General features: G+C 41.0%; 1 protein-coding gene across 3 annotated transcripts in view; it reads left to right on the top strand.

Moving 5' to 3' along the window:
* The window catches only part of ndrg3a (ndrg family member 3a), a 117,351-nt gene that overhangs the window by 90,166 nt on the left and 3,784 nt on the right, over positions 1-23,401 (top strand). For 2 of the 3 annotated variants that reach the window (XM_061874867.1, XM_061874869.1), the window contains 9 exons: positions 5,122-5,208; positions 5,483-5,539; positions 11,603-11,706; positions 11,795-11,860; positions 11,979-12,030; positions 12,161-12,208; positions 13,973-14,008; positions 14,086-14,137; positions 21,924-21,962. In XM_061874867.1, coding sequence (XP_061730851.1) covers positions 5,122-5,208; positions 5,483-5,539; positions 11,603-11,706; positions 11,795-11,860; positions 11,979-12,030; positions 12,161-12,208; positions 13,973-14,008; positions 14,086-14,137; positions 21,924-21,962 — 541 coding nt within the window. The remainder of the gene's footprint in view (positions 1-5,121; positions 5,209-5,482; positions 5,540-11,602; positions 11,707-11,794; positions 11,861-11,978; positions 12,031-12,160; positions 12,209-13,972; positions 14,009-14,085; positions 14,138-21,923; positions 21,963-23,401) is intronic. The other variant, XM_061874868.1, reaches the window with a different exon arrangement.

The raw sequence follows: 23,401 nt of genomic DNA, 5'->3' as shown, positions 1-23,401 counted from the left end.
CTTTTACCGAATAGCATTATTTGGCTTTTACTGAGATTTAAAGATGGTCTTTTTTTGTCAAACTATCTCCTTCATTTGTTCATTTCTTCTAGTATTATTTATATTAGCTTCTGTCTGTTCTCTCATGAACAAAATGTGCTTGTGTCATCTGCAAATAATGCTAACTTTAAATCCTTTGTAACTTTACAAACGTCTTTTATAAAAAGATTAAATAATTTTTGTCTCAGTATTGATACGCCACAAAATATATTTAGCTCAGTTGACATATTTTCTTTATGTGATAAATAATGCTTCTCCAGGCCTCACATCTAGCTGTGCTGGGTACCGAGCCACACATCATTCCTCACAAACAGCCCACTTAGCCTATTTCCTTAACACTCTGTCTACCTGATGAATCACCTCATTGGTTTTCTGCTCTTTCTCCACACAAGGAGTGTCAACGTTGAAATGAGTGTAATCTGTGATAATAACAGTACAAAGAAGCAGAGCTTTGAAAAATGGTGTGAAGAAAATGGACGGCGATCCGAGTTAGAAACAACTGGTGTGAGCTTGAGGAAATGTAGCTTTTTGCACAAAAGCTGCTCTTGTCTTGTTAAGAGTTAATGAAGGAAAATTTGTTCTGACGTTTATTTGCATTAACTGACTTGGAAGAAAGAGTTTCCCCGCAGTAGATTCATCGCAGCTGTAGAAGCAGCACAGCGTTTATATTGTATTGAGCTTTTTGCAGCATTTGAAATGCAGCAAATGGAGAGTCTTATTGACTTAGGGCAATTCCTTCCCTGCTTTACACTGCTTATAGTTGCACTGTGGTTTTGGTATTTTTTGCAATGAAGCTTATACATTGCATTCCAGAGTACATACCATGTTGTTTATCTTTTAAATATACTCAACAATTTGTATTAGAATTTATGAATTGGTTTGTAGAATTGTGGAAATTTTCTCATGTGGTTTATTGGGTTGTGTATGGCCCTCTATTTATTTGGAACATATATCCAGTACATCACATATTTTCTCATTACAACATGGCCAAAAAGGAGTAGGAAGAAGCAGAGATTATTTAATCCTTCCCCTTTTTAATTTCATGGAACTTTCTCACACGTGGTTGTTCACATAATGACATGAATAAGACTAATTTTTCAACAAGGTTCTTTAAGATGTACATCCAGATTATTTTTCCTTTATAAACACTTTTAATTTCAATTTTTTCTTAAATTGGGTCATATTAGTACTTTGTTTGACTTTTCTGCTTAATCCATTCCATAATTTAGTTCCACACACTGATATACTAAAGTGTTGTACGTGCATACAAATGTTTTAAGTTGGATATTTGTTATATTTGTTAGATTTCTGTTTTTTTAGAATAATTGTTGATCATTCTTGGGTAGCAGGTTACAGTTTGCTTTATGCATAATTTCAGCTGTTTGGAAATGCACCAAACAATTGAATTTCATTATTTTTGATTCCATAAAGGGTTTGAAATTTGTAGATAATTAACATTATGTATTATCATTACCGACACAATTAGTGAATTAAGTGTATCTTTGTAATTTCCCAATATTTCTACAAAATAACTCAGATATGGTAACACTAGCAAGCTGTAGAGAATATGAAGTGATTTGTGGTCAAAATATTTTCTTTATTCATTACTGAGCTATTTCTTGCCACTGTATGTTGTGTGTGTGTGCGTGTATATGTATTTATGTAGTGTGTGTGTATGTATATATGTATTGTGTGTGTATGATATATATGTATGTATGTATATATATATGTATATGTTTATATGTTTATGTACGTGTGTGTGTATATATGTGTATATATATATATATATATATATATATATATATATATATATATATATATATATATATATATGTGTATATATGTAGGTGTGGGAAAAAATCACAAGACTACTTCATCTCTACAGATCTGTTTCATGAGGGGTTCCCTCAATCATCAGGAGATTTTAATGGAAGCATTCACATACAATGGTTTGTATAGAGCACAGAGTGGGTGGGTACAAGCAGGCGTAGGGTGTGGTGATTGGCTCATGTGTTACCTAGGAGGTGTTTCCGTCTATGGCGGCATGTTGAAATTATTTCACTGCGCTTGTTGAGGGATGATAGATCTGGATGATATATAATAAACAGTTTCTCTTTTAAGCATAGGTTGCATCTTTTATTACCACTGTTGTAAGGTGTGCTGGATGCAAGAATTTGCCATGTTATTGAATATTCAACATTATTGTCTTTGAGGTTCCAAATGTGTTTGCTGAGTTCTGTAGAATTCTGCAAAGTCTGGTTTCTAAAGGAGGCGTTGTGATTATTCCATCTTGTTTTGAACGCTCCTTCGGTTAATCCTACGTACGTGTCGGATGTGTTAATGTCCTTGCGTATTACCTTTGCTTGGTAAACGACTGATGTCTGTAAGCACCTTCCGTTGAGAGGGCAATCAGGTTTCTTGCGACAGTTACATTCCTTATTGGTTTCAGAGTCGTTTAGTCCGAGGGTAGGCAGTCCTTTTGCAATTGCTTTGTTGTGGTTTGAAATTATTTGTTGCATGTTATTCATACAGCTGTAGCTCAATTTAATGTTGTTCTTGTTGAATATTTTTCTTAGGGTGTTGCCTTTGGGGAAGTGTTTGTCGATCAGAGTGAGGAACTTGCGGCCGATGTTGGTTGGGACGTCTTTGCTGAATGGCGGATTGTACCAGATGATGTTGTTTCGTTTTCTGCTCTTTTTTGGTTGGTTTCCTGGGGTGGGTTCATAGGTGAGGGTGAAGTTGTATCCGCTTTCATCAAGTGCTTTCTGGTACGGGGGGGTTGCTTGGTCGAATTCAGCTTTGCTGGATGACAGCATCGATAGCCTTTTATTAATTCCGGTAGGTATTCTTTTCGTGGTGGTGGGTGGGTGGTTGCTGTCGTGGTGCACGTATTGGAGTGTTGTGTTGGGTTTCGTGAATGGTTGGTAGCTGTTATTTCTCAGGTTGAAAGTGACGTCGAAGAAGTTGACGGTTTGCTTGTTGGATTCAATCGTGATCCGTAGGCCGTTTTCTTTGAAGATTTGGCATATGCGCTTCTTGGTGTTCTCGCTGCTCCTTGGCGAGGCGCGGCACACTGCCAGTCCATCATCACGGTAAATACCAAGGTTCAGGTTGAGGCTAGCAAGCTGGGAGAGGAGGAAACTCCCAACGAGTTCGCACGTTTCTGCTCCGTCAAAACTCCCCATCGTAACGTCAAATGTTGAATTGTTCTTTTTTTGCCATGGTGTACTGTTGTGGATGAGTATGGAGTTTGAATTGTTCTTTTTTTGCCATGGTGTACTGTTGTGGATGAGTATGGAGTTATATAAATAACAGCTACCAACCATTCACGAAACCCAACACAACACTCCAATACGTGCACCATGACAGCAACCACCCACCCACCACCACGAAAAGAATACCTACCGGAATTAATAAAAGGCTATCGATGCTGTCATCCAGCAAAGCTGAATTCGACCAAGCAACCCCCCCGTACCAGAAAGCACTTGATGAAAGCGGATACAACTTCACCCTCACCTATGAACCCACCCCAGGAAACCAACCAAAAAAGAGCAGAAAACGAAACAACATCATCTGGTACAATCCGCCATTCAGGAAAGACGTCTCAACCAACATCGGCCGCAAGTTCCTCACTCTGATCGACAAACACTTCCCCAAAGGCAACACCCTAAGAAAAATATTCAACAAGAACAACATTAAATTGAGCTACAGCTGTATGAATAACATGCAACAAATCATTTCAAACCACAACAAAGCAATTGCAAAAGGACTGCCTACCCCCAGACTAAACGAGTCTGAAACCAATAATGAATGTAACTGTCGCAAGAAACCTGATTGCCCTCTCAACGGAAGGTGCTTACAGACATCAGTCGTTTACCAAGCAAAGGTAATACGCAAGGACATTAACACATCCGACACGTACGTAGGATTAACCGAAGGAGCGTTCAAAACAAGATGGAATAATCACAACGCCTCCTTTAGAAGCCAGACTTTGCAGAATTCTACAGAACTCAGCAAACACATTTGGAACCTCAAAGACAATAATGTTGAATATTCAATAACATGGCAAATTCTTGCATCCAGCACACCTTACAACAGTGGTAATAAAAGATGCAACCTATGCTTAAAAGAGAAACTGTTTATTATATATCATCCAGATCTATCATCCCTCAACAAGCGCAGTGAAATCATTTCAACATGCCGCCATAGACGGAAACACCTCCTAGGTAACACATGAGCCAATCACCACACCCTACGCCTGCTTGTACCCACCCACTCTGTGCTCTATATAAACCATTGTATGTGAATGCTTCCATTAAAATCTCCTGATGATTGAGGGAACCCCTCATGAAACAGATCTGTAGAGATGAAGTAGTCTTGTGATTTTTTTCCCACACCTACATATTGCGCTCTACCACGGTATCGAGCACTATTCCCCGGATAATCCAATCAAGACATATATATATATATAAAATGTGTATATTGTATATATAATTATTTTTTATTAATTTCTTTTACCTTTTTTTTTCTTTTTTTTCACACTTGGGTAGCCTCACCCCTTGCATGGACTGTGTGTGTATCAGCAAGGTCTTCGGCACACCACAGTATTAAACATACTGTATTATGATGAAATAAGTACCTCTTTCTAAAGCCATTGCACATGCACAAAAATATGCAGATATTTGATGTTCTTTTTATTCTACTTTATATATTGCAAATGTACTTCCTACATGTTGTCTTATTTTACTTAAGTTCTTGCTGTATTGGCCTCTTTTCTTATGTTAGCTGTTTTTTTGTACCAACACACCAAGACAAATCAATTGTATGTGTAAATACTTGGCAATAAAAACAATTTTGATTCTGATTCTTTGGCAAAAAAAAAATTCTTACATCATTCTGACCTTTTATCATTGATGTGCTTATTTTTTAAAAAGCCATAACTGCCTTTGTTCAGACTCAACAGCACTCCTAGGGATGCTCTTTTCACAACCGCACTCAAATGACTAAATCACATCTTTACACGTCAAATTGTAGTGCCCCACTCTCACCATCAGCTCTAATAGGAGTTGTGCCCTTTTACAGCTGAACAATCCCACGCTGGTGGAGGGCCTGGTGCTCATCAATGTCGACCCGTGTGCCGAAGGCTGGATCGACTGGGCAGCTTCAAAAGTCAGTATGACTCCGGTACACTTTGCATCATTTGAATGATTTACCCGACATCTTCTGTGCTCGCCTCTCTTTGCACACAATTGTATATTACAGCTACTTTTTATTGATGTTAGCTTCACTAGTCCATGGTTGAAAAGCTAAATGTTTACAGTCGTACATCCCCCAGAAGCCGGGTGTCTGGATGCTATTCCCTGTCACATTTTTTTTTTTTAACTGTCTTATCAGATTATCATTTTATCTTTACTGATTGCAAGTATTTTTTCCTTGTCCACAGCTGTCTGGATGGACCAGTAACCTGGTGGATATTATCATGGCTCATCATTTTAGCTCCGTAAGTTTAGGCTGCTTTATTTACTGCATGACCTTATTTATCATGACTTAGTGAAGTGAAGTGAATTATATTTATATAGCGCTTTTCTCAAGTGACTCAAAGTGCTTTACATAGTGACACCCAATATCTAAGTTACATTCAAACCAGTGTGGGTGGCACTGGGAGCAGGTGGGTAAAGTGTCTTGCTCAAGGACACAACGGCACTAACTAGGATGGCACAAGCGGGAATCGAACCTGCAACCCTCAAGTTGCTGGCACGGCCACTCTACCAACCAAGCTATGCCGCCCCCTTAACAAGTGGTGGTTGTTCTTTTCCATAACTGCCTTTTGAAACTACAAGTTTCATTCCTCTAGTTTCATTTAGTTGAAACTAGAGGTTGTCATAACTGTTTTTCACTGTTTATTTTACAAAGATTACCCAAAGATAGTCTTGCACGCTTGTGGAAGTGTCCTGCATGTCTGCATCTCTGCTCTCTGGGTGAATACTTTGGCTTTTGTGACCGCTTGTATTTGATTAGCAAGTAAAATGCATCACGCAAAAAAAATTCCTGTTTTTAACAATGCATACAGTGCGAGAATTCGGTGCACATAAGTACCGAACCTAATGCATTTACATTTACACTCATAGATAAAGCTAAATATAATGTAGCAATCATAAGTGAAGTGCCTATGTGTGTGTATGTAAGTATTAACAGTGCTTTATTTTTGCCACATTAAGTTATGTTACAGCCTTATTCCGTAATTAAATAAATTCATTTTGTTCTTCAGATTTTACAGACAATACCCCATAATGACAGGGTGAACTTTTTATTTTTTTATTTTGTAAATATATCAAGAATAAAAAAACCTATAAATCACATATACTTAAGTATCCACAGCTTTTGCTCAATACTTTGTTGATGCACCTTCGGCAGCAATTGCAACATCGTCTTTTTGAAGACGATGCCACAAGCTGGCCACACCTATCTTTAGAAGTTTTGCCCGTTTCTCTTTGCAGCAACTCTCAAGCGCCATCAAGTTGGATGGGAAGAGGTTTTTTTTTAATGCAGAATGTCGCTGTACATTGCTGTATTCATCTTAGTCTAGTCAGGGAAGTGCCCAAGAACCTGATGGTCACTCTGTCAGAGCTACAGCATTCTTCTGTGGATGGAGAATAACCTTCCAAAAGGACAACCATCTCTGCAGCAATCCACAAACCAGGCCTGTGTGGTAGAGTTGCCAGACGGAAGACAATTCTGAGTAAAACATTTGCCAAAATTTACCCGAAAGACTCTCAAACCATGAGAAACAAACTTCTCTGGTCTGTTTAGAGCAGGGGTCGGCAACCTTTACCACCCAAAGAGCCTTTTTGACCCGTTTAACAAAATAAAGAAAACAATGGGAGCTACAAAACTCTTTTGAAATTTAAAATGAAATAACACTGCATACAGAGTTTTTTTTTCGCTTTGTGCTATGTATTAACCAGGGGTCTCAGACTCGCGGCCCGCACCTTAATATGAAAATGTAATGTTAGTGCGGCCCGTGAGTTTTCAATTAATGCCATTTGACAGCATCACACATGCCAACACTCCCAAACTTTCCTGGAGACTCTCGAATTTCAGGGCAACTATTTCTGCAAATGTCTGCTGATTTTCGCCCTTCTACATTAATACGGGCGTGCTATGAAGGCCCTGCCCTTAGCGCCACCTACAACATGCAAAAATATCTAGTACAGCCCAGCCACGAGTCGTATGTGGCTTCCACAGACACAATTTGACGACTGCAACACATACTTGTTCAACAGCCATACAGGTTACACTAAGAGTTGTGATATAAACAACTTTAACACTCTTACTAATATGCGCCACACTGTGAACCCACACCAAACAAGAAGGACAAACACATTTCTGGAGAACATCCTCACTGTAACACAACAAAACAAATACCCAGAATCCCATGCATCCCTAACTCTTCAGGGGTACATTATACACCCCTGCTAGCACCGAATCCCCACCCCCTACCCCCCTCCATGCGTCGGTTGAGGTGGGGGGGGCGGGGTTTGGTGCTAGCGGGGGTGTATAATGTAGCCCGGAAGAGTTAGGGATGCATGGGATTCTGGGTATTTGTTTTGTTGTGTTTATGTTGTGTTACAAAGCGGATGTTCTCCCGAAATGTGTTTGTTATTCTTGTTTGGTGTGGGTACACAGGGTGGCGCATATTAGTAAGAGTGTTAAAGTTGTTTATATCACAACTCTCAGTGCAACCTGTATGGCTGTTGACTAAGTACGCTTTGCAGTCACTGTCGTGTATCATCAGAGGCTGCATACTATATATAACCGGCTGCTACGCAGAGAGCATTGTGTAAAAGCGGGCGCGACGACAAGTTTTAGAGGACTGTAAAACCCCTGCTAAAAGGGCACGCCCTATATATTGCCGATTAGGTGAAAATCGGACAATGTTGGCCCCGAGTGATTTCTGAGAGGCATTAAACTCAGGAAATCTCTCGGGATTATCGGGGGTCGGAAATTATGCAGCTGAGCCACATTAGAGTAATCAAAGAGCCGAATGTGGCTCCGGAGCCGCGGGTTGCCGACCCCTGGTTGAGACCAACATTTAACTATTTGGCGTGAATGGCAGGCGTCATGTTTGAAAATAACCAGGTACCGCTCATCACCAGGCTAATACTATCCATAGAGTTAAGCGTGGTAGTGGCAGCATTATGGCTGTGGGGGTGTTTTTCAGCGGCAGGAGCTACAAGACTTGTCAGAATAGAGGGAAAGATGAGTGCAGCTATATACAGAGACATCCTGAATAAAAAACAGAAATGTCCATCCAACCTAATTGAGCTTGAGAGGTGCTGCAAAGAAGAATGGGTGAAACTGCCCAAAGACTTGAGGCTGCAATTGCTGCCAAATGAGCATGAACACAGCATTGAGCAATGGCTGTGAATGTACAGGAGATTTATTTATTTATTTATTTTTATATATAAATTTGCACATTGTATTTTTAATTTTATTTTTACATTGTCATTATAGGGTATTGTGTGTATAATTTTTAAGACAAAAATGTATATATTCCTTTTTGGAATGAGGCTCTAACATAAGGAAATGTGGAAAAAGTGAAGCGATGTGAAACCTGTGGATGTCTATACGATATATACATATTTTACCTCCATTCATCCATTTTCTACCGCTTGTCCCTCGACCGCTCAAGTCCGGCGGTCGCGGGGGGTACTCGAGCCTATCTCAGCTGCATTCGGGCAGAAGGCGGGGTACACCCTGGACAAGTCCCCACCTCATCACAGGGCCAACACAGATAGACGGACAACATTCACACACTAGGGCCAATTTAGTGTTGCCAATCAATCTTTGGAGGCGATAGGAAGCCGTAGTACCCGGAGGGGACCCACGCAGTCACGGGGAGAACATACAAACTCCACACAGACTGATCCCGAGCCCGGGATTGAACTAAGGAATACTCAGGACCTTCGTATTGTGAGGCACATGCACTAACTCCTGTACCATCCACCGTGCTGCCCCATATTTTACCTATAAAAAGTTATTCTGTGACCTTGTTTCAACTGTATGGCCTATTTTACAGCACTATGTGCGGGCATTCTTGCTGTCATTGTTTCTCAGCCGTTTACAATATGCCTTGCACCTTTGCCCCTACTCATTTAAATTATGATTATTTTAATCTACATTTAATACCTTTCACCGTGGTCTTGATTGGAGGTCTTCAACAGGGAGTCCGCAGCCAACACACTGTGACATTGTTGAATGTGAATGAATAATATCATGAATTGTTATATAGTAAAGAAATTATTATATTGTTATATTCATGTTAGCATTTAAGATACAGTGGGGCAAAAAAGTATTTAGTCAGCCACGGATTGTGCAAGTTCTCCCACTTAAAATGATGACAGAGGTCTGTAATTTTCATCATAGGTACACTTCAACTGTGAGAGACAGAATGTGGAAAAAAAATCCAGGAATTCACATTGTAGGAATTTTAAAGAATGTATTTGTTAATTTTGGTGGAAAATAAGTATTTGGTCAACCATTCAAAGCTCTCACTGACGGAAGGAGGTTTTGGCTCAAAATCTCACGATACATGGCCCCATTCATTCTTCTTCCTCCAAACACGACAAGTTGAGTTTATACCAAAAAGTTATATTTTGGTTTCATCTGACCACATAACATTCTCCCAATCCTCAGCTGTATCATCCATGTATCCATTTTGGTATAAACTCTATTCGTTGTGTTTGGAGGAAGAAGAATACTGAGTTGCATCCCAAGAACACCATACCTACTGTGAAGCATGGGGGTGGAAACATCATGCTTTGGGGCTGTTTTTCTGCTAAGGGGACAGGACGATTGATCCGTATTAAGGAAAGAATGAATGGGGCCATGTATCGTGAGATTTTGAGCCAAAACCTCCTTCCATCAGTGAGAGCTTTGAATGGTTGACCAAATACTTATTTTTCACCATAATTTTATAAATAAATTATTTAAAATTCCTACAATGTGAATTCCTGGATTTTGTTTTTCACATTCTGTCTCTCACAGTTGAAGTGTACCTATGATGAAAATTACAGACCTCTGTCATCATTTTAAGTGGGAGAACTTGCACAATCGGTGGCTGACTAAATACTTTTTTGGCCCACTGTAGCTAGCAATTAGCACCCTTTTTGTCAGCTGGCGATCAGCGCTCTAGTTGTCAGCTATTGTCAGCTAACGATCGGTGCACTAGACTAGTTGGCAGTTAGTGATCAGCGCGCTAGTTGGCAGCTAGCGATTTACGCTGTAATTGCCAGGTGGCGATTAGTGCTTTGGATGCCAGCTAGCGATTGGCTTTTTTTGTTGTCAGCTAACGATTAACGCCCTAGTCGTCAGCTAGCAATTAGCACTCTTGTTGTCAGCTGGGGATCAGCGCTCTAGTTGTCAGCTAACGATCGGCGCACTAGACTAGTTTTCAGCTAACGATTGGCGCACTAAACCAGTTGTCAGCTGACGATTGGCGCACTAGACTAGTTGGCAGCTAACAATCAGCGGGCCAGTTGGCAGCTAGCGATTCACGCTGTAATTTTCCGTTGGCGATTAGTGCTTTAGTTGCCAGCTAGCGATTAGCTTTTTCTGTTGTCAGCTAGCGATTAACGCCTTAGTCGTCAGGTAGCAATTGGCTCTCTAGTTGTCCGCTTGTAATCAAGACACGAGTTGCCAGCCAGTGATTAGTGTGTTGGTTGCCAGCTGGCGATTAGAAGGTTAGTTGTCAGCTAGCTATTAGCGGCACAAATACTGCTATTTGAGTAACGTTAGTATTGCACAATAACAAGGTACCTTTAGGACCAGTTTGATGTAAAATGCAATCATAATTTTATGTGATATGTATATCATCTTCAGTAATGCGGACGTTGTATCGATCCGTTGTGGTGAAGAAGGAGCTGAGACGGAAGGCAAAGCTCTCAATTTACTGGTCGATCTACGTTCCCATCCTCACCTATGGTCATGAGCTTTGGGTCATGACCGAAAGGACAAGATCACGGGTACAAGCGGCCGAAACGAGTTTCCTCCGCCGTGTGGCGGGGCTCTCCCTTAGAGATAGGGTGAGAAGCTCTGCCATCCGGGAGGAACTCAAAGTAAAGCCGCTGCTCCTCCACATCGAGAGGAGCCAGATGAGGTGGTTCGGGCATCTGGTCAGGATGCTACCTGAACGCCTCCCTAGGGATGTGTTTAGGCCACGGGGAAGACCCAGGACAAGTTGGGAAGACTATGTCTCCCGGCTGGCCTGGGAATGCCTCGGGATCCCCCAGGAAGAGCTGGATGAAGTGGCTGGGGAGAGGGAAGTCTGGGCTTCCCTGTTTAGGCTGCTGCCCCCGCGACCCGACCTTGGATAAGCGGAAGAAGATGGATGGATGGATGGATGGTTGGATGGAGAGTTGGGATTTTTTTTACCTTTGACTTGCTTTATTGCAATTTCCTGTATAATTTTACTAATTATTCTCTTCCCGTCCTCATTACTGGAATATCAGTTCAATGATAACTGTCACATGTGCAATATTGCAATAATGTTTTCCGTTGATAGGATGAGCTCACTGACAACCAGGAGCTGATCCAGACTTACCGTTTACACATCGCCCAGGACATCAACCAGGACAATTTGGCCCTCTTCTGTGGCTCGTACCAATAGTATGATTCCCCATATTACTTTAGTGTCACACAAGTTAGTTTTTTTATGTAGAGGAACTAACTTCGCTTTTATGTACTCATGCAACAGTCGCCAGGACCTAGACATTGAGCGGCCAGTCGTTGGTTTGAATGAGGACACCGTCAAAACGCTCATGTAAGCATTTCAAATATTCCACCATTAAGCCATGTGATTATAATCACTATATATTCATCTATATTTTTATCGTCAGTCTTCTCAGTTCTCAACAATATGGCACTTTTGTCCCATGCAGCTGCCCTGCTTTGCTCGTGGTTGGCGATACATCGCCTGCTGTGGACGCTGTGGTAAGTTACACACCAGCCATCTTACTGGGGTTACTTAGCAATCTTTGAGAAGGCTGTGACAAAGAACAGGAGCAGCTCTTTATTATGCAAATGATTATTTGAGTTGAATACAGTCTAATTGCTGTTTCAGGTGGAGTGCAATTCCAGGTTAAATCCAACAAAGACGACCCTGCTAAAGGTGAATGCTTATTATGTGTCATTACATGTTTTTGTATGGTAAGAACTTGCTTTTTGATTGGCGATTCAGCAGAACCACTAAAGCTGAACCAAATGTTCCTATAATTAAGCCATTCCATTGACGTCACAGGCCTTAATTTTGGGAAGTGCAAATAACCTTCGAATATAAATTAACTTGAGAAAATACCCGAATATTTTGACGAATGCAATTTTAATGTCAGAATGTCTTTTATTTTTAAGTTGACTTTTAAAGCACGTCATTTATTTGCGCGCACTGTTTCATATACGGTCAGGTTGGCGGGTATTTTGAGGCAAACATTCTAGCGAGCACACAAGTCTTCTCACTCATCATTGACCTGATCACTACACTGACCGTTTAGCATTTAGCGCCATCCGCGGTTAATGTAAAGGAGGACGTGGTGGCAAAGCAAATTGCGTAATTCATTTGCGTTTTTAAATAAATAAATGATAAATGGGTTGTAGTTGTATAGCGCTTTTCTACCTTCAAGGTACTCAAAGCGCTTTGACACTACTTCCACATTTACCCATTCACACACACATTCACACACTGATGGAGGGAGCTGCCATGCAAGGCGCTAACCAGCACCCATCAGGAGCAAGGGTGAAGTGTCTTGCTCAGGACACAACGGACGTGACGAGGTTGGTACTAGGTGGGGATTGAACCAGGGACCCTCGGGTTGCGCACGGCCACTCTACCACTGCGCCACATTTTAAATGATTTATGCAATCATTTTTGGGTGATTTAACTGCATGCGTTAACTTTGCCAACCCTGGTTTAAAGTTACATTCAGCATTCACAAATATTGCGGTTCACCATCATCGTAGATTTGTCATTCCTCTTTAGCATTTTCTCCAAACGGTTTGTCTTAAATTAAGCTTTTTTAAGTACAAAATGGACAAAATACCTACAAATATTTACACTACAGTAGTATCAGCCACAACCAATCAGAGCATGCTGTTCAGTATCGTGGCCACTAATTGGCTCAGCCTCTGGCAGCATTACTCTATTGAATTAAAAGAGTGTAAAAGTCACGAAAAGGTGTTATTTCATATAGCTAGAGCAGGGGTGTCCAAACTTTTTCCAAAAAAGGCTGCACACTGACAAGTCAAAGCATGCACGGGCCGTTTTGATATTTTATTTAAAAAAAAAAGGAAAAATGTCAAACGGACATAAATTTACAGACAGTCTGCTTTGTGATAATTATTAGTATTGAAATTAACTCCCATATTTGCTTATTATGCCTACATTTTTACTGTTTCTTTTTTTGTCTGATTTTATCTTGACAATATGCCGCGGGCCAAAAAAACTTGAACTGCGGGCCGCAAACGGTCCCCGGGCCACACTTTGGACCCCCCTTATCTAGAGGGTACCCATATTTTTTTTCAATCTATTTAGAAGGTAGTAAACTATTTTTAGTGTCTTGCTATGAAAATATATACATTTTAATCAACGATTCCTACTTTGCGGAAATGTATTAATCACGGTCAGGTTTGTAGCCAATTAGCAGCGATAAACAAAGGATTACTGTATTTTCTGAGTTGTGTGACTACAATGCATTTGAATTTAGACGTCCCATAAATAAGGAGACATTTGAGTACTTTTAAAGGATTTGACAATGGTGATGCAAGCATAACTGAATAGAGTCAAACTGGGATGCTTATAATACCGCATTAGTTCATTAATTTTTAAGAGTTCTGACTATTTGACCCTTGCACTTGGGAGATTTAATCGTTGTTTTTCCAGATGGCTGATTGTGGAGGCTTGCCCCAGGTTGTGCAGGTGGGTCCTTTTGCCCATGGACACATACACATCCATTAATTGAAACTTATATGTTCTCTAACTTTATCTCCTGACAGCCAGGGAAACTTGCTGAGGCCTTCAAGTACTTTGTGCAGGGAATGGGCTACAGTAAGTAATCATGTCTTTTCCTGCACTGTATGTACTTACTAGTTACCGACCAGATCAAACTAGAAAAATAACAATGTTTGTTTACGGCGATGATGCATTTGTGGTCTGTGCAATTCCTGTTGACGTGTGTGTGATGTCTTATTAACTGTTGCAGTTCAGGAAACAAAGGTTTTTTTTTTTTTTCTGTCCGCTTGTTCACAAACACCGGTAGATGTTAATGTGGTTTTCCTCTCTGCTCTCCGCAGTGTTTGGTAGCACTGCTATCTCTCTGTAGGTGAGGTGTGAGTTTTAGCGTGGTTGAAATGACATGTCTCTGTCTCTCAATGCAGTGCAATGTTAAACAGGCCTCCATGTGTTACATGCAGTTCATCAAAAAAAATAAAACCACCAAAAAGGACATTCAGACTGAACCAAGTAGCTTTGTTGAAGCTCAGTACGCAGCTGGACATCAATCTACAAACTCGGTGGTAATTTGTGGCTAATATTGCATACATACTAGGGGTGTGGGAAAAAATCGATTCGAATACGTTGTGCGATTCAGAATCGATTCTCATTTTTAAAAAAATCAATTTTTTTGTTGTTTATTTTTATAAATTTTTTTATCAATCCAACAAACAATACACAGCAATACCATAACACTGCAATCCAATTCCAAAACCAAACCCGACCCAGCAACACTCAGAACTGCAATAAACAGAGCAATTGAGAGGAGACACAAACACGACACAGAACAAACCAAAAGTAGTGAAACAAAAATGAATATTATCAATAACAGTAACAATATTAGTTATAATTTCAGCATAGCAGTGATTAAAAGTCCCTCATTGACTTTATCATTAGACATTTATAAAAAAAATAAAAAAAAAAGAACAATGTCACAGGGGTTTCACGGTGGCAGAGGGGTTAGTGCGTCTGCCTCACAATACGAAGGTCCTGCAGTCGTGGGTTCAAATCCAGGCTCGGGATCTTTCTGTGTGGAGTTTGCATGTTCTCCCCGTGAATGCGTGGGTTCCCTCCGGGTACTCTGGCTTCCTCCCACTTCCAAAGACATGCACCTGGGGATAGGTTGATTGGCAACACTAAATCGGCCCTAGTGTGTGAATGTGAGTGTGAATGTTGTCTGTCTATCTGTGTTGGCCCTGCGATGAGGTGGCGACTTGTCCAGGGTGTACCCCGCCTTCCGCCCGATTGTAGCTGAGATAGGCGCCAGCGCCCCCCGCGACCCCAAAAAAGGGAATAAGCGGTAGAAAATGGATGGATGGATGGAATAGTGTCACAGTGGCTTACACTTGCATCGCATCTCATAAGCTTGACAACACACTGTGTCCAATGTTTTCACAAAGATAAAATAAGTCATATTTTTGGTTCGTTTCATAGCTAAAACAAATTTACACTATTGCAATCAGTTGATAAAACATTGTCCTTTATAATAATAAAAGCTTTTTTTTTTTTTAAATCTACTACTCTGCTAGCATGTCAGCAGACTGGGGTAGATCCTGCTGAAATCCTATGTATTGAATGAAGACAGAATCGTTTTGAATCGAAAAAATATCGTTTTTGAATCGAGAATCGCGTTGAATCGAAAAAAATCGATATACTATCGAACCGTGACCCCAAGAATCAATATTGAATCGAATCGTGGGTCACCCAAAGATTCGCAGCCCTCATACATACATTTACCATAATATTCAAATAATTTCACAGTATCAACCGTTCCTAGCACAAAGATTAATGCTGTTTCCATGTGGTGAATTACTTGGATTTCTCAAATAATTTGTCACAAAATAAGCTTTCTACAACTCAATCTGATCGTGTTGGGCTTTTTAAAGATCTGCTTTTGGAAGCCAGTTCCCTCTGGCATGTAGTGAGTTATCTGTGCGCCAATTCCTGTGGGGGACTAAGAGCCCGTCTTTTATACATTATTCATACGTGAAGAAGAACAAGCTGCAGGGTGTGGTGACTCTTTATACCAATAAGCATGCAAAGTAAAGATAAAGAAGATGAAATAAGTCGATACTTTTTAAGTATATGATCAAATAAAAACTCCTGTGGATAGACCTATTGGATAGTACACTTATACACAGCCTTATTCTGACAAAATTGAAACAGAGTAAAAATAATGGTTGTGTTTTTGTTAGTCCGTAGAAACTAGGGCTGTTTGTAACCAAAGATTTTTATTGTAGAATCTGATTCCTTAGCTTTTGACAACCTCAACTGGTAAAGAGCTCATTAATGACCTTTTCCACCTCAAAAAGGTGCTGAACAACAGTTAGAGAGGTCTTCCGCTCTGGCGCAGCACAAAGAGGACATCAAACTCGACTAAAGAGAGGAAGTAAAAGTCGTAACAAAGTTCCATATGTGAACCTGCGGAAGGACCGTTACCTTTTTTTATTAGGAGAGCTACACCTCCAGGGAGAGGCTGTGCGTCCCAGTGCCGCGTCTTGTCAAATTTTCGGCAAGTTTTACTGTGGTCTAAGGCGTTATTCAATCCCGTCACCAATATATAAACAACAACACTATAAGCAAAATATTCTTGTGTTCAGACAAACAGATTTAATATAGGAGATGTGGGAGGCCAAAATACAGCTACTGATTTTAGAGAAGTGACATTACACCAGTAAGCAGAGACCGCTCTAAGGAAGGCCGAAATGACAGACAAAATATTTCTCTTACTTTATAAAAACTAAAATACCATCCATCCATTTTCTACCGCTTTGTTCAAATTTTAAAGTAAGACATGATTATGAATGCACTCAACTCATCCTCCCAGCAGGTATTACGTCGCCTGCCTCCCCTTAATATCAGTCGATTTGACTGCGAGGTTGATGGTCGAAATAAGACTCCTTCGAAATGAATTGTTGACTATTTGATGACATCCATAGTAGAATCAATGATAAATATCCATAGATCAAATTCATTCAATGTCGTTCATTCATGTCATCCCATAAGCAACATTCATTCATATGAGTGATGTAAGAAATGAACGCCAATATACCGTCCATCCATCCATCTTCTTCCGCTTATCCGAGGTCGGGTCGCGGGGGCAACAGCCTAAGCAGGGAAACCCAGACTTCCCTCTCCCCAGCCACTTCGTCTAGCTCTTCCCGGGGGATCCCGAGGCGTTCCCAGGCCAGCCGGAAGACATTGTCTTCCCAACGTGTCCTGGGTCTTCCCCGTGGCCTCCTACCGGTTGGACGTGCCCTAAACACCTCCCTAGGGAGGCGTTCGGGTGGCATCCTGACCAGATGCCCGAACCACCTCATCTGGCTCCTCTCGATGTGAAGGAGCAGCGGCCTTACTTTGAGTTCCTCCCGGATGGCAGAGCTTCTCACCCTATCTCTAAGGGAGAGCCCCACCACACGGCGGAGGAAACTCATTTCGGCCGCTTGTACCCGTGATCTTATCCTTTCGGTCATGACCCAAAGCTCATGACCATAGGTGAGGATGGGAACGTAGATCGACCGGTAAATTGAGAGCTTTGCCTTCCGGCTCAGCTCCTTCTTCACCACAACGGATCGGTACAACGTCCGCATTACTGAAGACGCCGCACCGATCCGCCTGTCCACTCTTCCCCCACTCGTGAACAAGACTCCTAGGTACTTGAACTCCTCCACTTGGGGCAGGGTCTCCTCCCCAACCCGGAGATGGCATTCCACCCTTTTCCGGGCGAGAACCATGGACTCGGACTTGGAGGCCAATATACCGGTACAACTTAATTTACATGTAAACCATCAATTAAAATAATTCACTACATAAGTTTATCAATGGTCGAAGCAATTCACCACAATAGCGACCTTTTTCTATATCTTTTGTAATAATAATAACCACAAGTGTCATTTGAAGCATTGGTCTTCCAAAGGGAGTCCGTGACACCCAGAGGGTCCGCAGAAGTACTGAAGGGGGTAGTGAAGTTTTTGGTTGATCAGACTTTTACCCCCCAAAAATGTCATTCTTATTTGCCAATGTTTCCACAAATTTAAATGTATTTCTAAACACATTAACACACTATAATTCAGAAATAGCAGTGGCATGGACACCGTCGTCAACGTCTTTTGCAAATTTTGAACAAAATCATTATAAATAATTATACCATTGAATCCAAGTTAGCGTTTAAAATAGCTTGCGGTTAGCGCTTTCATTACCTGTTAGTACAGGGGTAGGGAACCTATGGCTCTAGAGCCAGATGCGGCTCTTTTGATGACTGCATATAAATCTTAGCTGACATTGCTTGAATGAATAATTCAGCTGGTAATCACAATGTCAAAAATGACGTTCAAAATATAAAACATTCGCATGCATTTTAATCCATCCATCCGTTTTCTACCGCACCTGTTCAAGAAATAAAAATGTTATTCAAAATAATTAGAGACTAATTATACTCTAAAAATGTTGCTTTTACATAAAAAATGCACGCATTTAGTTGTATTCAGTGTTAAAAAAATATGATATGGCCCTCACGGAAATACATTTGAAAATATTTGGCTTTCATGGCTCTCTCAGCCAAAAAGGTTCCCGACCCCTGTGCTAGTATTTGCCACATATCATTGGCAAGCTGCCAGCCAGTGATTAGCACGCCTGTCGCCAGCCAACGATGAACGCACCAGGAGTCAGCTAGCGATAAGTGTGCTAGTTGGCAAGTAGCGATTAGCATGGCAGATGCCAGCTGGCGATTAGCACATCAGTTGTTAGGTAGTGGTTAGCGCACCGGTTGTCATCTAGCGGTTAGCGCACCAATTGTTAACTAGCAATTAGCATGCTAGTTTTTATTTGCTGTATATGACAGTATACCTACTCAGTGGCCTAGTGGTTGGTGTGTCCGCCCTGAGATCGGTAGGTTGTGAGTTCAAACCCCGGCCGAGTCATACCAAAGACTATAAAAATGGAACCCATTACCTACCTGCTTGGCAGTCATCATCAAAGGGTTGGAATTTGGGGTTAAATCACCAAAAATGGTTCCCGGGCGCGGCCACTGCTGCTGCTCACTGCTCCCCTCACCTCCCAGGGCGTGATCAAGGGTGATGGGACAAATGCAGGGAATAATTTCGCCACACCTAGTGTGTTTGTCACAATCATTGGTACTTTAACTTTATATCATTTGAATATCTTAGTATTGCACAATAACAAGGTGTTTATTTTAAAACATTATTTTATAGGCGGTATAGCTCGGTTGGTAGAGTGGCTGTGCCAGCAACTTGAGGGTTGCAGGTTCGATTCCCGCTTCTGCCATCCTAGTCACTGCCGTTGTGTCCTTGGGCAAGACACTTTACCCACCTGCTCCCAGTGCCACCCACACTGGTTTAAATGTAACTTAGATATTGGGTTTCACTATGTAAAGCGCTTTGAGTCACTAGAGAAAAGCGCTATATAAATATAATTCACTTCACTTCACTTCACTATAGAGAATATAAAAGTAGTCTCTCCATCTCTCCATTAGTTTGAGGGTCCTTGGCTTGGAAAACGTGAAGAAGCCCTGATATAAACCCATTAAAACATCACAAACAGAACCAAAAAGTAGTGAAAAGTTGTAGTTAACAGTTATATCCAAAGCTTGATAGGAATTAGTGCTGGCTTATTAGCATGTAGCGCTTTGTTCCTCTACATACAGTCTTACTTAGCTAAACAAGCTGAAATGACCACAATCGCCCCCTAGTGTACGACCAACAGTCGCATTGGAGAGAGCATGGAAACAAGAACTTCACATGAAGGTGGGAGAAATAGAAGAAACTTAATTATTTGAGAAATCAGGCTAATTTTGTCGGTGGAAACGTATCGGCTCGATTTGTACCGGGCCGCAGAATAATTTTTTGTCAATGTTTTTTTATTTTATTTGGTTTTTTTTAATTAAATTAATATAAAAAATACAAGATAAACTTACAAATAGTGCACCAACCCCAAAAACCTCCCTATTTCATGACCAAAAAAAAAAAAATCCCCCCGCCGGGCCGAGGGAGAAATGATCAAGCATTGACCGGTCCGCAGCTACAAAAAGGTTGGGGACCACTGGTTTAGAGTACTGCACCATACATGCTGAATAGAGTGCAAATGAGAGAAACCTCTTCAGCACTTTGATTAGATTTCAACACAGTACGAGTGTAGCAAATGTACATAATTAAATGGCAGGTGAGAAAGCTTATGCTAAAGAGCTCCCTGTGAATAAATTCATTCCAAAACTGCTTTCATGAAGGCGAGCATGTGCACGTGGGAAGCTGTTCATGATCCTCTCTAGTTCAGTTTGCAATGGGCAATAGCAGCATTAAAACATTGAAATCGTCCACAGTGAACATCCCTATTCGACCTTGAAAAAGATTAAAACGCTGTCCTATCTTAAATAAATAAATGGGTTGTACTTGTATAGCGCTTTTCTACCTTCAAGGTACTCAAAGCGCTTTGACACTACTTCCACATTTACCCATTCACACACACATTCACACACTGATGGAGGGAGCTGCCATGCAAGGCGCCAACCAGCACCCATCAGGAGCAAGGGTGAAGTGTCTTGCTCAGGACACAACGGACGTGACGAGATTGGTTCTAGGTGGGATTTGAACCAGTGACCCTCGGATTGCGCACGGCCACTCTCCCACTGCGCCACGCCGTCCCTTACTTATCTTAACACCCTTGTGTGGTGTTTCGGGTCTGTGGGACCCGTTTTAATTTTTTATTAAAAGAAAAATGATACAATTAATTAATTTTTCAAACTGAGACTCACTGCCTTCGGCTCATTTTCTGTGAAGAACATATATCAGAATACATATTTAATGACCACACACCATACACCCCGCTTCACATTTACATATAAGATGTCCGGGTCCACTGGACCCGAGGCTAATAGAAGTGTGGAAATTAATGTTCTGTGAACCACACACACACACGCACACAGCAGGCCTTGACAGGAGGAGGACAGAGTGTAGGTACACAGAACATCAGAGGGTCAAGAAAATGTGCGAGAAAATGAGAGCAGACAGTGTTGACAAACAATGTTGCAACCTTGTGTGGGAACCGCAGGTGCAGAAACACAAAAGAAGAATCCCTGTGGGGTGCAGAAACTGGCAGAGACATTTCCATGCAACGTTCATATTGTTGTTACTCAGCCAGTGTTCGTGGGTCTGATGTTCCCGTTGCATTTTGTGGCTTTTAATGCCTCACAATCAAACACTTTTATGTTAAAATACTGATCCGATGTTTACCTTATCCCAATAAACATCTGACCATCAGACCCACAAACACTGGCTGAGTAACAACAATATGAACATTACACAAGGGTTAATGCAATTTTTGTAAAATTGAGATTTGACCACATGATGCCACTGTAAACACATGGAGGTATGTTAAAACCAGGTGTGAACTTGTGACATTTTGTCAATCAGGACAAAATATGTCTCTCTCCCCCCCCCTCACCGTGAGAGGCACCCTTTGGCGCTTTGCTTTAAAGGCCATCGGGTCCTCCTGTTGAGCAAATGCCACCGAGGGATTAGCCGAGATTTAAAAAGAGCGTTTTCCATGCAGGGAAAGTGTAAAAAAATAAATCTCAGCACACCTCAGCATGGTTCTGAAAGCTGCTTTCCCCTCATGAGCACAATGCCACTGTGTGCGTTGCACAAAAAGGTGTAGGAGTAAGTAAAAAAAAAAAACGTGTAAAGTGTATCGCCATGTGGCCCGCATCTAAAAACCGCCACTGATGGCGTCCGATACAATCGGTGTCAGAAATGTGCTGAGGTGGACTAAAACAAGGAAAGCTTTTCAACCTTTCTTCCTCTTTCTTCCCTTCTTGAATCATTGCCTACAGTTCCGTATGTCCTTCTCAGTCACCTGAGCAACGAATCAGGTACCAGGGCCTTAAGAAGCTGCCCGACGACCACGCTTTGAAGCCATATGGCCTCTCGAACACCCCCACGGTGGATGAATGTCATGCAGAATGTATGCAGAAATTCTGTATATAACACCGTTTGCTCTGTATGATTTATACAGGATGATTTCTGCCATACTTTGACACACATTCATCTGACTGTAGGAGACTGGTTGAGCTCCTTTTTAGCATGTTTTGTTTTTTCTTTTGTTTTTGCATGAACTGAAGGTGGTGTTCTTGGATTGCAAAGGCTTTTCTTTTGTTATTGTAATACTTGGACACGCATAACTTTCTGTTACACCTCAATTTTCTATTTACTTTCCCCATAGTGGACAATTGTTTGCATGTTTAGTACAGCACTTATACATCAGTGCTATTTAGGGGTGTAACGGTACTCGTATTCGCATTCTGATTTTCAGTACAGAAGAAGTGTGTCATGCATTTACCGTCATTTTGAAGCTGTAGAGCACAACTAAATATAAGCAACATTAACCTAAATTGTATTTTGCACATACAGGACTGTCTCAGAAAATTAGAATATTGTGATAAAGTCCTTTTATTTTCTGCCATGCAACTAAAAACATGAAAATGTCATACATTCTGGATTCATTACACATCAACTGAAATATTGCAAGCCTTTTATTATTTTAATATTGCTGATTAAGGCATACAGCTTAAGAAAACTCAAAAATCCTATCTCAAAAAATTTGAATATTTCCTCAGATCAAGTAAAAAAAAAAAGATTTATAACAGCAAATCAAAATCAAACATTTGAAAATGTCAATTAATGTACTCAGTACTTGGTTGGGAATCCTTTTGCACGGATTACTGCATCAATACGGCGTGGCATGGAAGCAATCGGCCTGTGGCATTTCTGATGTGTTATGGATGCCCAGGATGCTTCAATAGCGGCCTTCAGCTCATTTACATTATTGGGTCTGGTGTCTTTCAGCTTCTTCTTCACAATACCCCACAAATTCTCAATGGGGTTTAGGTCAGGAGAGTTGGCAAGCCAATGGAGGACAGTAATGTCATGGTCAGTACACCAGTTACTGCTGGTTTTGGCACTGTGGACAGGTGCCAGATCATGCTGGAAAATTAAATCATCATCTCCATGGAGCTTTACAGTACACTTACTTTGAGACAAGAGCTGATTGATGCATGCCTAGTTATGGTTTAAAGTCGTATCCAACAAATGCAACTTTTTACCGTCAACTGAGTTTCGTTTTTTAATGATTTCTGCTTGATGGTGTGCCTCCGGATTTTTTCAACGCAAAAAATGTGCCTTGGCTCAAAAAAGGTTAAAAAACACTGACCTAGATTACCGTAATTACTCAAAAGCACAGATTTCAACCCTTGAAATACTTTCTATAGTTCAAGACTTACTTTATTTTAAAAACAGCACTGCACATCATCAT

The sequence above is a fragment of the Nerophis ophidion genome, linkage group LG16, assembly GCF_033978795.1.
Source record: "Nerophis ophidion isolate RoL-2023_Sa linkage group LG16, RoL_Noph_v1.0, whole genome shotgun sequence".
Lineage (NCBI taxonomy): Eukaryota > Metazoa > Chordata > Actinopteri > Syngnathiformes > Syngnathidae > Nerophis > Nerophis ophidion.
This window is presented reverse-complemented; position numbering and strand designations above follow the sequence as displayed.